This window comes from Acinonyx jubatus, chromosome E2 (genome assembly GCF_027475565.1).
Source record: "Acinonyx jubatus isolate Ajub_Pintada_27869175 chromosome E2, VMU_Ajub_asm_v1.0, whole genome shotgun sequence".
NCBI lineage: Eukaryota > Metazoa > Chordata > Mammalia > Carnivora > Felidae > Acinonyx > Acinonyx jubatus.
The window spans coordinates 15,256,019-15,270,452 of NC_069396.1; the positions used below are offsets into that span (position 1 = coordinate 15,256,019).

Sequence of the window (14,434 nt, forward strand, 5' to 3'; positions counted from 1 at the left end):
ACAAAAGACCCTGAATTGCCAAAGCAAATCTTGAAAAAGAACTGAAGATATCACAATTCCATACTTCAAGTTATACGGCAAAGCAGTAGTAATCAAAGCAGTATGGTACTGGCACAAAAAGACACACAGTTCAATGAAACAGAATAGAAAACCCAGAAATGAACCCACAGTTATATGATCAATTAATCTTTGACAAAGGAGAAAAGAATATATAATGGGAAAAGACAGTCTCTTCAACAAATGATGATGGGAAAGCTGGGCAGCAACATGCAAAAGAATGAAAATGGATCGCTTCCTTACACCATACAAACATTAAATCCAAAATGGATGAAAGACCTAAATGTGAGAACTGAAACCATAAAAATTATTTAAGAGAGCACAGGCAGTAATTTCTCTAACATTGGCTATAGCTGCATTTTTCTAGATATGTCTCCCGAGGCAGGGGAAATAAAAGACAAAATAAACTCTTGGGACTACATCGAAATGAAAGGCTTCACTTCCTTCCAGTGAAGGAACAAAACTAAAAAGACAGCCTACTAAATGGGAGGAGATATTTGCAAATGATATATCCAATGAAGGGTTAGTATCCAAAATATGTACAAAACTTATATAACCTACCCCCCCCCCAAATAAACCAATTAAAAAATGGGCAGAAGACATGAACAAACACTTCTCCCAAAGAGATACAGATGGCTAACAGACACATGAAAAGATGTTCAGTACCACTCATTGCCAGGGAAATGCAAATTAAAACTAAAATGAGATACTACCTCACACCTCCTAGAATGGCTACAATCAAAAACACAAGGAACAGCAAGTGTTGGTGAGGACATGGAGAAAAAGGAAAACTCAGGCACTGTTGGTGGGAATGCAAACTGGTATCGTCACTGTGGAAAACAGTATGGAGGTTTCTCAAAAAGTTGAAAATAGAGTTACCCTATGATCCAGTAATCATACTACTGGGTGTTTACCCAAAGAATACAAAAACACTAATTGGAAAGGATATAAGTATCCTTATGTTTATTCCAGCATTATTTGCAATAGCCAGACTATGGAAGCAGCCTAAGTGTCCACTGATTGATGAATGGATAAAGAAGATGTGGTATATATACACAATGGAGTATTCAGCCATATAAAAAAAAAAAAACCGAAATGTTGCCATTTGCACCAACATGGATGGGTCTAGAAAGTGTAATGCTAAGCGAAATAAGTCAGAGAAAGACAAATACCACATGATTTCACTCATCTGTGGAATTTAAGAAACACAACAGATAAACAAAGGTGTGGGGGAGGGGGGGAGGGAGGGAGGGAGGGAGGCAATCCAAGAAAAAGACTCTTAACTATAGAGACCAAACTGATGGTTACCAGAGGGGAGGTGGGGGGATGGGGGAAATAGGTGAAGGGAATTAAGAATACATTTATCATGATGAGCACTGAATAACGTATAGAACTGTTGAATTGCTATACTGTACACCTGAAACTAATATAACAATGTTAACTATAGTGGAATTAAAAAAAAGAACTTAAAAAAAGTCTACATTTCTATAGAAAAAAATCTCCATTGTTTGCTGTGGGAAGATAAGGTACACAGGGGTTTCAGTAAAAAGTACCAAGTACAATCCTTTTAGGGATCATGCTTCTCCTATATAATTATGTTGTCAGGGATTCTTCTAGAACAGGGTTTATAAACCTGGTTCCATGTATGAATTTTAAGGTATTCTTATGCTCCCTGGCAGTATACACAGTTTTGTAGATGCAGAATACTCAATGGTGGTCTTAACAGTGGTTGTCCAACTTTACTGTGCATAGAATAACCCAGTAAGGCTACAGAATCACTTTTATTGGAGTCTCTAAAAAGGTCGAGAATCACTGCTGAGAAGGTGCTAGTTAGTGAGTAACATCCAGAAATATCTTAGGGATTGGTACCCCAGGAACACAGTAGTTACATGTTGTCCTTGAAGACTCCGTTGGTAAATGAAGAAGATTCATAATGACCACCAGACTCACTTATGTGAAATGCACCTCACTTTCACTGTTATAAAAATATGACAAACAATTGATATTTGAAATATAATTTATATTACAGTCCCTAGGGATGTATAAAGGAAACCTACTGTTTAATGTAAACCAGTCATACAGATTATTATAGGCTCATATTTTCTAGACCAGACTTCTATCAAATAGGAAAAATTATCACCTGAGGAGAAGAAAGATGCCATTAAGTACTAAAAATGCTTCCCATATCACTTTCTGTTCCTTCAGGCTCTTATGGTTCCAGGCCATCAGTGGGAAGTGTGATGAGGCCTGAGAAAATCCCCTTGTTATTTCCAAGGCTGGTGAGAATGCCAATACCTGTAACACAGAAACCTACCCATCCAAAAAAATGGTCTCCACTCACAGAGAATCTTTACACAGTGTTCACCAGTCTATCTGAAAACACCCACGGAAAGGGAATTTATACTTGAAAGATCTCTGAGATGAAACTTATGCTGGGTCACCTTCAAGTTTCCTATTGGCTGCTAAAGTTCTCTTGATGCATTAATTATATGTTCCCCACGACTAAACATCACTTAGAACATTATTCATTCATCTTGCATAACCAAATGGAATAGGAAATGCCTAGAGGTTATATGTTTGTAACCTGCACGTTATAACATGGAATTCTGAACCAACTACCTCCCTGGGAATCTGTACATGAAAAGGCCATCAAATTAACCTATTACTCCACTGTTGAAATAAGTTAGAGGTGAGAATAATTCTCTTTGGTAGTTTTTCCTCTAGTAATCAGGAATGGGCTTGTACAGCAGCCCCATCACAGATAGAAAAGCAGGATATTAGTATCACCTGTGGAATTTGGAAAGTTTTCACATTACAATTAAATCTTTATGCTAACCTTTTGGGCCGAGCTACAGTAGCCACTTAAGAGCCATGCTTTTAAAACCTGCAGGTGTAGCAACAGCGTGTTGAAAATGCAAAGCCCTCGTCCATGAGTCAACACATGCTATCCCACTGACCATTCTCCTGCTCCGAGAATTCAGATATTGGCTTGAGAAGTGCCCACATTACAGGGTCACACCCCTAGAGATGGAAAATGTGGGTTCAAATTTCAACCCTACCACTTACAAGTGGCATCAAGTCAGCTAAACTATCTGAGCCTCAGTTTCCTCAGCTGTTAATGTGAACATGTCCAACTCTTTATTTTTTAAACAAGGCTGTTGTGAGGATGAGATGAGACTAACAGCAACCCAGAACATGACCAACTTATTGAAGGTTTGCAGAGTCTAAATAACAATATCTTTATGTAAGTGGTTAGCTAATCTCTGCATCAGACCAGGAGGGAGGATAATAAGGGAAGGTGGAGAAACACATACACATTCAATGCTTTGGGCTACAGTCACACCATGGTCGTACCCAGTCGAAGGCAGGTACAGAAAAACAGAGGTCTAGGGCCATTTTTGATATTTCTAACTCTACACTGGCTTTCTCACCCAACAAAACAGAATCTCCTCCATGTTACTGCATCACCTTTGACCTCAGGAAAGAGAAGCCACAGGTCTTGCTGCCGGCTGCCTTACCGTCATAATGAGTTTCTCCACGCAGTCAGGTGCCACGCTGTGGAGGTGGGTGAGGTGCAGCTGGAGGTGGATCTTGTTGTTGAGCATGTCCTGGCACAGGGGGCAACGCAGCATGGGCTGCACAGAGTGCTGCGTCATGGCGTGCACCCGGAGGCGGTTGACGTCGGCATTGCTGTACTTGCAGTAGGGACACTGGTACATCTGTGGGGGATACATCCACCCCTCTGGCTGAATCTTCAGTTCCCACCAGTGCCTGTGTCTGCCCCAAGCCCACCCACCCAAAAGTGTGTTCCCCACTGGTGTCTAGAATGCTCTCCCCCTCCCCCAACCAGCAGAGCCCCTTCCCGTCTCACCTGCTCTGATTTGGTCTCCTCTGTTGTTTTAGGTCGCTTTGAAGAAAGAGGAGATTCTGAGCTACCTGTGAAGGAGATGCGTTTGGAGGTCGCGGGAGAATCTGTCAGCTCCTTCTCTGCTTGGCTGGACGATGCTGGAAGGAAAAGCAGAAGATGCGATACAGCAGCCAGACCAGGCCAGCTCCCAGAGGGTTTGTGTTGGGTGAAAATCAACATTCATTTATAGCACAGGATTTTCTTGAAACACCAAAACTCAAGTAGGATGAGCATCCGGACTGACTTATCAAGCACACTGGAAAAGAAGCAAGTGTTCCTTTTTCCCCCATGAATTTCTGTCACTACTTTAACAACTGAATGCTGAGGGAAAAAAAATATGGACTAAAAGGCTCTGAGTTGGATTAAGCTAAATTCGGTGTATTCTGACTTCCCCCCAATCAAGACACAATCTGCTGGCCTATGGGGGCAGTCAGGTTGAGAGTGGGTAGGGAGTCTTACCAAATGGCTGGTCAACCTGAGTACCCAGACACACACTGCTTTCACAGAAGTCCTCAACTATATGAGCTCAACTTTATTTTCCCAGCTCTTGGAATCACAGCACAGCACATCACAGGAGACATGACACATGTGACCTGAGAAAGGTTCACATGGATATCCGCATATAAATACTTGGGGGGAAAAATCAAGTTTGAGTTTAGCAACCTGGTTTTGGGGAAAAAGTAATTGAAGAGTGAAAGATGCAGGGCACGAATCCAACGTATAATCTAGCCAATGCTCCAGACACAAGCGTTTATTCTGAGTAGGTGGTAAGAGGGAAAGTCTCCTCTCTGCTTGCCCAAACCACGCCCCATTTCACCAAAAAAACAACCAAAACGTTAATTAATGAGGAGAGTCACATGAGACTTAAGAAGCAAACAGTAGGTACAGAAATGTGGGTGGAAGGAGTTCTCTGAAATACAGAAAAGGATCTGGAAGAATTTGATGAGAAAACCACTGGGTTAAAGGTTTAACAAGGATCAGCAGTGCTTCTCCAGCGTAAACACAAATCCCACCAGGAGTGGATGTGGTCATTCCAAAACCTGGTCAGTATCTAAGGATGGTTCTCTCACTTGTGAACACAGAACCTCCTTTTTCAGAATTTTGCTACGAATGATTTTTAAAATCCTGAAAATGGTCGGGAGAAATATATACCCATTCTCCTCATTGAAAAAGAATGTGACTTGCTATTGTGGTCCTTGGTTTAGAAAGCCTAATTTTTACTCTTAAGTGCAAATGCTGTCTGTATCACCCAGTCTAGTTACCTAGCTTGTGTTTCTACTTTAGGCTCAGCTTTGAAATTTGTTCTGATGTGGATACCAAGATGCTCTCATTATAGATGTGCTTTTTAATAAACAATTTTAGAAAATCAATTTTATTCATTAAAATCATAAGGCCACAAATAATTTTGAAGAAAGAATTGCTAAATGCAGGAAATATTCCAGGAAGTTGATGCTCTTCCCAGAATGCATATCTTGTGACCTTTAAACCCCAGTATCTTGGTAACCTGGTCTGCCTAAGTTTGTAGGGCATCTATTATTTAAAAAGTACAAGGACAAGCATTTTATACACAGACCCCTCCTCCTCCCAACACACACATTCATAACAGTACTTTAATCTGTCTCGAATCGACTTCAAACCCATTTTGCTCTTAATGGGAGTTATTCATTTTCACTTGAAAGGTAATACATGACGGCTGGATATTTAATGTGATGGAATGGCTGCCGATTAACTAGGTGCTGTAACATTCTAGACCGGTTCCCCCATGGCCCACTTCCCATCCCCTGGCCCCTCAAAGGAACCCTGTGTCGCAGGTTTTCGACCTCACAGTGTGATGGGCTCCTGCCTGAACACTACCACAACAGGAGTCCTTAACTAATGGGTCAGGGAATTAAGTGCCCCCTGACTCCCCGAAGGTTCCTCATTCTCCATCATTTTTCATTTTTGCTTACTGATTATCCTCTATATATTAACAGTTCAAAAGCATTCTACAGATGGGGTGAGAGGAAGCATTAGGTGTTACTTTATTTGGTTCAGCCATCCCTTCCCCAACCCCTTCCCTATTTCCACCTCCGACCTGTAGGCATTAGTTAGGCTCTGCACTTATAGTTAGGAAAGAGCTGCTACCTGCTCCTCCTTCCATTAGAGGCAAACCAAGATACAGATTCCATTCCAAACACCCACTCCCTGTCTTTTTGTGAGTCTGCCCAACCTGAAACAACATTTTTCTTTTATAAGACCATGCCATCATCTTGTAAATGCCCTCAGTCTGCCACTAACACCCTTTAGAAAGGTGGTCAAATGTGCAGTTGTGAGGCCGTGTGTGTGGATGAGCCCCAAGGAGGAGACCACCGAGGAGGAGACCACCCAACTCATCTCACTCACTGGGAGCTGAAGGGCAAACATAGGGTAGCCCAGTGTGGCATTAGCTTCCTTGTCTGACCAGAGCCCACCCTCTTCTTTCAGTGCTGAATGAATGATGAATTGTGACGAGGTTGCAGAGGTGAGCATTCTGGTTTCAGAAGCCACTATCCTTTCCCCCTGCATGGAGAGGGGAACTTTTATTACTTTTTTTTTTTTTTTTTTTTTAATTTTCAAACTCCTTAACTTCTCTGGAATTGTAAAGCTTCCTTTGTCAGCTCAAGCTAAGGAATCCTTATAAAGTGTTTTAAAAAATAAAATTGGCACCCTCTCCCTCATACCTCTTTCTCCCCAGTAATACACCAGCCATGCTGTAATATGAAAATGCTGCACCTGCTGGTGTAAAAACTTCTGGAGCTCAACTTCCTTCTATCCTGGACAGCCTGCATGTTTATTAGATCAGATCTGTCTAGTAGTAGACATTAGCCACCTGCAGCTCACTACTAGCTCACTTCCTAAAGATAAAGCTGTGCCATTCTTAGAATCTATTAACACCCAGTTACAATCCCATTGTGTTTCCCTGGGTGATATGGGACTGCTCCTAAGAGTTAGGTTAACTAGGCCAGCAGCTCCCTCCTAGCTTGACCCCCGATATTAATATGTCAATCCCTATCAAGACATGGCACCCATGTCTTTATACAATTTCTGTAGATGTGCCAACAGCTGTACAAGTTCTCCATCAGCAGGCTGGATAAGGGTTTACTACAGGCCACAGACAGTCTGAAGATTTCTCAAGCTGCTTCTCGCTGAACTACTTCAAAAGGGCCAGAGTCTTAAAATCAATTTCTATTTTAGTTCATCACTAGCATACATTGTAGGCCTAAGTAAATGAGATTGTATGAATACCAAGAAAGAAAGTATTGTGGTTTTCTGCTTTTGAAGACTTTTCTAAACTTTAACTTAAATTCTAGGGGAGAGTCTAGGAAACATTATTTAAAAAATCAATTACTGGTCACTTTAAGGCCACTATGACATCATAGTAGTTAATTGGAAATACACGCACTTCAGAGACAAGCTTTAATTTAAACAGTGCCTGGAACCTTTGGTTTATCCTGGCAACAGAAAGCCAAACAACTTGAAGGGTTACTACCTGTAGTGGTTTTTACAATAATGATAAAATGAACTGGAAGCAATGTAGTCTCTTACAACAGGGCATGGTCAAGTAAACAATGGTACAGCTACTCTACTTGTTATCAGAAGACATTAAAAATAATAGCTGTGAACCAATGTGGAAAAGTTCTCAAGAATGTTAATCAGAAGAAAAATCAGATAAAATATGCATTACATCATGATATAACTATGTAAAAAATAGGTACTAGGAAAGAAAACTAGAATAAAATGGACCACTTTCCCATTTTCTAAGGTTGTCAGGAAGTTATATTATTTTTAATATTCTAATTAAATAGTTCAGCATTTAAATTCAACTGTCCATGAAAAAGTTGATATTTGGATCCATACTGTGCAAAACATCAGGTGGTATTTTTTTACTTTGCTGGTTAAAGCAATTTTCTCATTTTGGCAGTTCTATCATACAAAAATATGTGTTAAATCTCAACGAATCTTTCACGGGTAACATGCTGGGCTCCTGGCACTTGGAAGGGGATAGAAATGTGGTGAGGAGCCATGTGAATGCACGCGTTATAGATTACATACTCTATATAAAGCTAGGCAGATGGAATAGCGACAATGAAATAGTGGGTCAAACCCTTCCACAACCTGATAGGATGTGAGCCATGCATTCCTGGCCAGGCTAACTTTCTAAGGGGTTTAAGCACTTGCTTGTTAGGAGTTTATAGCTTTGCTACCCAACTTGCTTGATAAGGGACAGAAAGGACTGGCATGTCCTTCTTATGGAGTACACAAACTTCAAAGTTGGCTTTCTGGGCCAGAAGCCACCATTTCCCCTTAAACTGTGATGGGCTGGACACTACAAATGACAAAGATAAATACCAAGAGAGGCAGACCTGATTCATGACTCTCTATTTTATTCTCTTAGGTTCCTCTACATGTGAGGCAAAATAATTTCATTCCTAATGAAACACAGTAGTCAGTACATGGCTTCCTTAAGGAAGGAAGGGGGAAAGGGCTTTCCTTAAGGGGGAAAATAACGTATGCATGGAGACATCAACTTCCAGATACCCTTTGCTTTTAAAATATTTCTTTAGGAAGCATTTAAACTCTCAAAGTAATTATTTAAAAAGTCACCCCTCTTGTCATACTAATTAGAGGAAGTTGGGAGAAAAGGAGTGCCAACCTGTAACCATGCAAGTTTTGCTTGCGATTTTATGTTCCAAGCAGACAGAATAAAACAAGCCAAGCAGTTTCATATAGGAAGTGACTTACTTTAAAAAAGGTTAGAAAAGTATAAACTTAGGAGGCTCATAGAATGGCCAAGTATGGTAGAAAACACAGCCTATATAACTTTACCTATAAAACCAGTCTTCCAATTCTAGTCCTCACTAACAAATTAAAGCCTGAGTCACTGAAATTTTGGCCACAGAAAATTTAAAAGATGTACTTGCAACACCATAGACCATCAGTGGACTCAAAATGCCCCATTTCACACCTGGTGATGTTGTCCGTACAGCTCTGAAGAGAGGTAAGGCATGAAGTGGCCTCGTGAAAAAAAAAACCTGAAGAAAAACTGGAAATGAAGTTTTTGCTTCCTCCAATCATCAGCCAAGACATGGACTTGCCCTCCCCCAAAACCAAAGTACTCTGAAGTAGTTTCTGTATTTCATGAGCAGAAGTCATCTCATCACCAATCGGGCTATTGGCATGATGGATATTCTGTGCTGCAGGCCAGCCTCCCTTTGGCCAAAGACCTCCCTTGGGGAGATCCTGGGAATGCGCTGAGCTGTTCGTGTTTCTGGGAAGTTTCTTCTGCATTTCTCTCCTTCATGGTGGGGTGGCAAATAGAGATGGTATACCCCAAAGTGCTTATCTTCCTCCTTATGGGGGCCCCAAGGTGAGCCCACTGAGGGCCTGGGCTGCTGCTGGACATTCACTCCTTGTGGAGAGGCCAAAGGCAGCTGCCACCTCCATGTCTCAACTGTCAAACTCTTAGCTAAAGTGCCACTGACAGCCCCTCCATCTAAACTTCCATCTCCCAAACCAGCAACATAATGGAGGAGCCAATTAAATGATTATTAATTCATGCTACTTTCCGTAAGCCAGAGGTTCTCATCGCCTTGCGTTCCGTAAACCAGCTTGCCACCTGCCCCAGAAATTTACAGCAATCTTTTATCCAACTCCATTGACTAGGGGGAAAAAAATTCACACAACTCCATATCAGTGTTTGAGTTGGGATAACTACCCCAGCACACTAGACTCAGAAGCCTCACTAGATGTGAAAATGGTCATTTCAGCTCATAATTACACTGAAATGAAAGGTACAGTGTACTCTTTCCTTAGCTCTTCTCCTTCAGCTTCTCATGAGCCTCCTACTTCCTCTAGACAACAAAAATTCAATGTTTTCACAGGGTAATCTGTGCTTCTGGGCTCTGTGATCTTTACACTGGCACTGAAAGCGGAGCTACTCTTGGCATTTCCCTGCAATTCCCTCCCCCAGAGGACAGGCTAGGATTTCATACTCGCATTTCCTATGGAACTACCGTACTTGATAAGTGACCAGAGATCTGGCTAAATTCCTTTCCTCCCCTAATACAGAGAACAGCAGTTCCTCTAAAGGATTTGCTTTGCTGCCAACTTGGTCTTTAAACATGCATGGTCTCATTCTGCCGCCGACCAAGCACTTAAAGATTTCAAAGAGGAAGCAGAGGCATGCACTGGTACCCACACCCAGGGGGTGGTCTCCTTGCTGTGGCTACAGCAAACCTGGGTTCCTCTCCTTTCCCTGCCCGAGGTGTGGGACAAGTCTCAAACTCTGGCCCAGTGGGGTTAAGAACCTTCAATTCAGAGCACAGGCTCATTCTCTGTAACTCCAAGTTGTGCTGCCTGTGTACATCTCTAGAAAGCATTTTCGAGAAGTACAACCACCTACTCAAGAAATACAAGAATATGCCTAGTTGGGAAGAATAAGACATACAGGTATCATCAACGTATAAGACACGTCTTTGTGTTTCTATAAAGGGCTTCAAGGAAAATTTGAGTAATACTACAGATCGGTGTAATTTGTACTCTGGGAACCGCTAATTATTTTTCTCTTCCAGGTCGGATGTGAACTAGATAGGCCAGCACTTTGGAAATCCAGAAGCTCTTGGTGTTGTTCTTATTATTATTATTTTGCTCTTTATTTGGAAATAACTGTAGATTCACAGGAGGTTGCAAGAACAATCCAGAGAGGTCACGTGTCACCTTCCCTCGTGTTACTTTTAGCCTGTGTCCAGAGAAAGATTTCTAGGCCTTCAGTCACTTTTCATTGTGACTCTGTTTCTCTGACCAAGCTTCTCTCCAGCTCAGAGCCTGGAGCCTGCTTCAGATTCTGTGTCTCCCTCTCTTTGACCCTCCCCCACTCCTGCTCGCTCGCGTGCGCGCGCTCTCTCTCTCTCTCTCAAAAATAAACATTTAAAAAAATTAAAAGCAGGAAAAGGGGTGCCTACGTGGCTCAGTAGGTTGAGCTCCTGACTCGACCTCAGCCCAGGTCATGATCTGTCCCACTTCCATTCCTGCTATCCAGGATAATATCTGCCAAGACTCAAGACTTATGCCTCTTCTAGGCACTTCTGCCTTTCAGGAAAGCTCAGTACCTCTCGCACCCAGCAGGGGCTCAGGACCTGCCATTCAGTTAAAGAAGACATAGTTCTCGAAACCTCATGCATGTCACAAGATTGCAGCCCCAAGTCTGAGTCAGAAGTCCCTGGGAGGGTTTGATAAAACAGAGAGAGCAGGCTACACACACACACACACACACACACACACCCGCATCCTCAAATACGTCTGATTCAGAGAATGTGCATTTCTAGTGAGTTTCTAAGTGATGCTAATGGCCCATGGACCATACTTTGAGAACTGCCATCAGAGTCAAAGTTTTCTGTAATTGATGGGGACCAGAATTAAACGAGGGGCCTGGCAGGTGTGGGTGGATCTGCCAGTCCACTTCCAAATGACTGTTGCCAACAACACACTCTCATCATCTGTGCTCATGGAAGAAAACCAGGCCTGGTCTCAAAGCTACAGGTTTCCCTCCTCAGACCAAAAGTGAAAGATTAAATATGGATGTCCCTCAGGGAACATGCCCCCTCTAAAACAAATGTAGACACATTTTCAAAGTCAGAAATTCAGAAGGAATAACTTCCACATCCTCTGTTGGTAGTATAATCCAAAATAATGACAGATCGCCTTGCATATGGCAGTCTCGTTCTTTCCATGTGTCTCGGAAAACCTCTGGGAAAAGAGGGCAGACACCTATGGGGTCTTTCCACTTTGCAGGAGGAGGAAGCATCTCTTCAGTGCTGGCGTGCTGGGTCTTGGCACCTGCAGGCCACACCAGCCAAGGGTTCCCTTTGCTTCAGCCCTGACAAGGATGCAGAGATCCATCCTGGCCCCTGTGTGTACATGTCAGCCATCTGGGAAGGGAGGACTACACCATGTGGGGTCTCTGCTTTCCCAGTAAGCAGACTCAGGGAGGGATGGTGGGCCCATGTGGACTGATGGCTAGTGTTCTCACCCTGCATCTTTGGGGAGAAAACAGTGTTAAGCCCTACATCAGAGGCATCAATCTGTTCCACTAATTCCTTGTTGAAATATGCATAAGGCTGCTTAACTGTACTGAGTTGAGCTCCCAAAAGGCCATCCTACAATTTGATTTTGAGATACCTTGCTCCCTCTGTATCAGGTTTGTGAAGGAACCACCAGTCCAAACAGAGCCACCAGCCCCTGCCTCGTTTAGACCAACATCTGCTGTCAGTTTATTTAATAATTTCTAGACACTGGGCTGCCACCATGAGCCTAGTCTGTGTGCCAGGAGCTGGGGACCAAAGGGCCAAGCCCTGACTCCTCACTTTAAGGTATAAGTCAGCCTGCCTGCTTCTGGCGTCTTTTGAGTCCCCCCCCCCCCAAACTGCCCAAAGTATCCTGGCTTCTTCTGGCACAGCCTCTTGAGCTGTGCAGAGACGCCATGGGCAGCTGTGGTCACAGTGTCCCATGAGGATGAATGGCCATGGTCGGAGGAGAAGCTAGGGGCTGCACTGTCACTCTGCCCCCCTGGCTTAATTACAGGACTACGAAGACCACAGATTTGGAGAAAACCAGAACGGGAAGGACCTCAGAGACCCTTGAACTGACAAGAGGAAATAGTCCAGAGGTGTGAAATGTAGGTCAAAACAAGGGGGCAATGTGTGTCATTCAGAGACCAGGCCAAAGTTAATTAACAGAAGTTCATCCAGTCCCCATCAAATTGAACATTAATTAGGTTAGTTAGGGTCTCTGAGCCCCAGCACAGCACAGTCTCCCAAAGATTGGAAATATAACAATACTCTTCCAGTTTTTTCTCTATTCCAAACCTATTTTCCTAAGATACTTAATGCATTTTCAGAATGAAAGTGAACCTGTGAAAATAAACACATAAAATCCAGATGCAGCATGGTGACAGACACCAAGAACTCTGAAGTGAAATTCTCAGTACCCTTTCAAGTCAACTTCCCTCCATGATCTGCCCAGCTGTCCAGGGTTTGTTTGTTTCTTATTTTTGTTTGTTGGATTGGTTTTTTTGTTTTTGTTTTTTGTTTTGCCAGTCCAGGTTCAGCATGAGACTGTGAGAATCTGTACTTGGGGAAGAAAGACATCACTCAGGCCCCTGCCTGTAAGGCTGGGAAATGGCAATGATTCTCTACTTTCTCCTGTGGGTTTAAAGTACCAAGAAGACTGGAAATGTCTCCTTTGGTAATTCTGCACAGTACAGAGAGAGGGGGATTTATGTCAATGCTTCTCTCAGTACCGAGTCCCCATGTGCAATTTGTTCAAAGTGCTCCAAAGGGCTAGGACAAATGATCTGTGCAAAAGGGTCAAGATGTGGTCTTAGTGCACGTTTAGGGACTCCTTAAGAATTCATGTTTTCCACATGTCACTTTCTGTTTTCCTAAGACCTAGTTCCCTTTCTACAAAAGCATCAGCTTCCCTTGCTAGGAAACAAAGCACAGTGATTTGCAGTGCTGGCCACACACACCCTGGTTCCACAACCTGGCTGTGTGACCTCGAACATTTTACTTGACTACACTGAGCTCTCAGTTTCCTCATCTGTCAGTAGGATAACAGTGTCTACTCACAGCGTTTCTGTGAGGCAAGAGATCAGGCATACAAAGCCCACCACAGAGTCTAGCACGTAGTAAGAGATCAAACATTGTTGCTATGGTTTCATTTTTAGAAGTATCTCCGGGAAATAATATGGTTCCATGTGTGGCCATGGCATGAGGGGAGAAGCCTGGTTTTTAAAGAAGCATGGACACCCTAAATTTGCCTTTCCTGTACATTAACATGGAGCAACGATCCTATTAACCCATGGGTTTGACGTCTAAAGAGTAGAACAGAATAGCTTGGACTTGAAAGTGTTTGTAATCATGCTATTTTACCAAATCGATTGTTAATGAAACATTCAAACAGTATCAGGCACTTGCTAAGTGCCGGAGATTAGAGAAATGAATGAATGCTAGCTACACTGGGGTGAGAAGAAGAGGCAGAACACAGAAGACTGTTAGGGCAGGGGATATACTCTGTGTGATACAGTGATGGACATATGTCAATATCCACACAATGTATAACACTAAGAGTGAATCCTAAGATAAACTATGGACTGTGGGTGATTTTTGATATATTAATGATTTATCACTGGTTTAAAAGAAAAAGTACCATTCTAGTGAGTGATGTTGATATGGGGGCACCTATGCATATGTGAGGGCAGAGAGTACATAGGAAATCCCTGTACCTCACTCTCAATTTTACTGTAAACTTAGAACGGCTCTTAAAAAATAAAGTCTAGGGGCACCTGGGTGGTTCAGTCGGTTAAGTGTCTGACTTTGGCTCAGGTGACGACCACGTGGTTCATTGAGTTTGTGTCTCACATTGGGCTCTGCACGGATAGTGCAGAGCATTCTT

The 14,434-nt window shown here is 42.7% G+C and overlaps 1 protein-coding gene and 1 long non-coding RNA gene across 12 annotated transcripts in view; one reads left to right on the forward strand and one right to left on the reverse strand.

Annotated features, from left to right (window-relative positions):
* Window positions 1-5,345, forward strand: part of LOC113604339 (uncharacterized) — a 162,704-nt gene extending 157,359 nt beyond the window's left edge. For 2 of the 4 annotated variants that reach the window (XR_008293478.1, XR_008293480.1), the window contains one exon: window positions 3,961-5,338. This is a non-coding gene — a long non-coding RNA (uncharacterized LOC113604339). Of the gene's footprint in view, window positions 1-3,960 lie in introns of all 4 variants that reach the window. The other 2 variants (XR_003426226.2, XR_008293477.1) reach the window with 2 other exon arrangements.
* ZFHX3 (zinc finger homeobox 3) overlaps window positions 1-14,434 on the reverse strand; it is a 276,618-nt gene that overhangs the window by 24,437 nt on the left and 237,747 nt on the right. For all 8 annotated transcript variants that reach the window (XR_003426225.2, XM_053210049.1, XM_053210050.1 and 5 more), the window contains 2 exons: window positions 3,929-4,062; window positions 3,576-3,776 (listed from right to left, as the gene is read on the reverse strand). Coding sequence is in view for 7 of the 8 variants with exons in the window: in XM_053210049.1 (XP_053066024.1) it covers window positions 3,576-3,776; window positions 3,929-4,062 (335 nt within the window). In the remaining variant the exon portion in view is untranslated. The remainder of the gene's footprint in view (window positions 1-3,575; window positions 3,777-3,928; window positions 4,063-14,434) is intronic.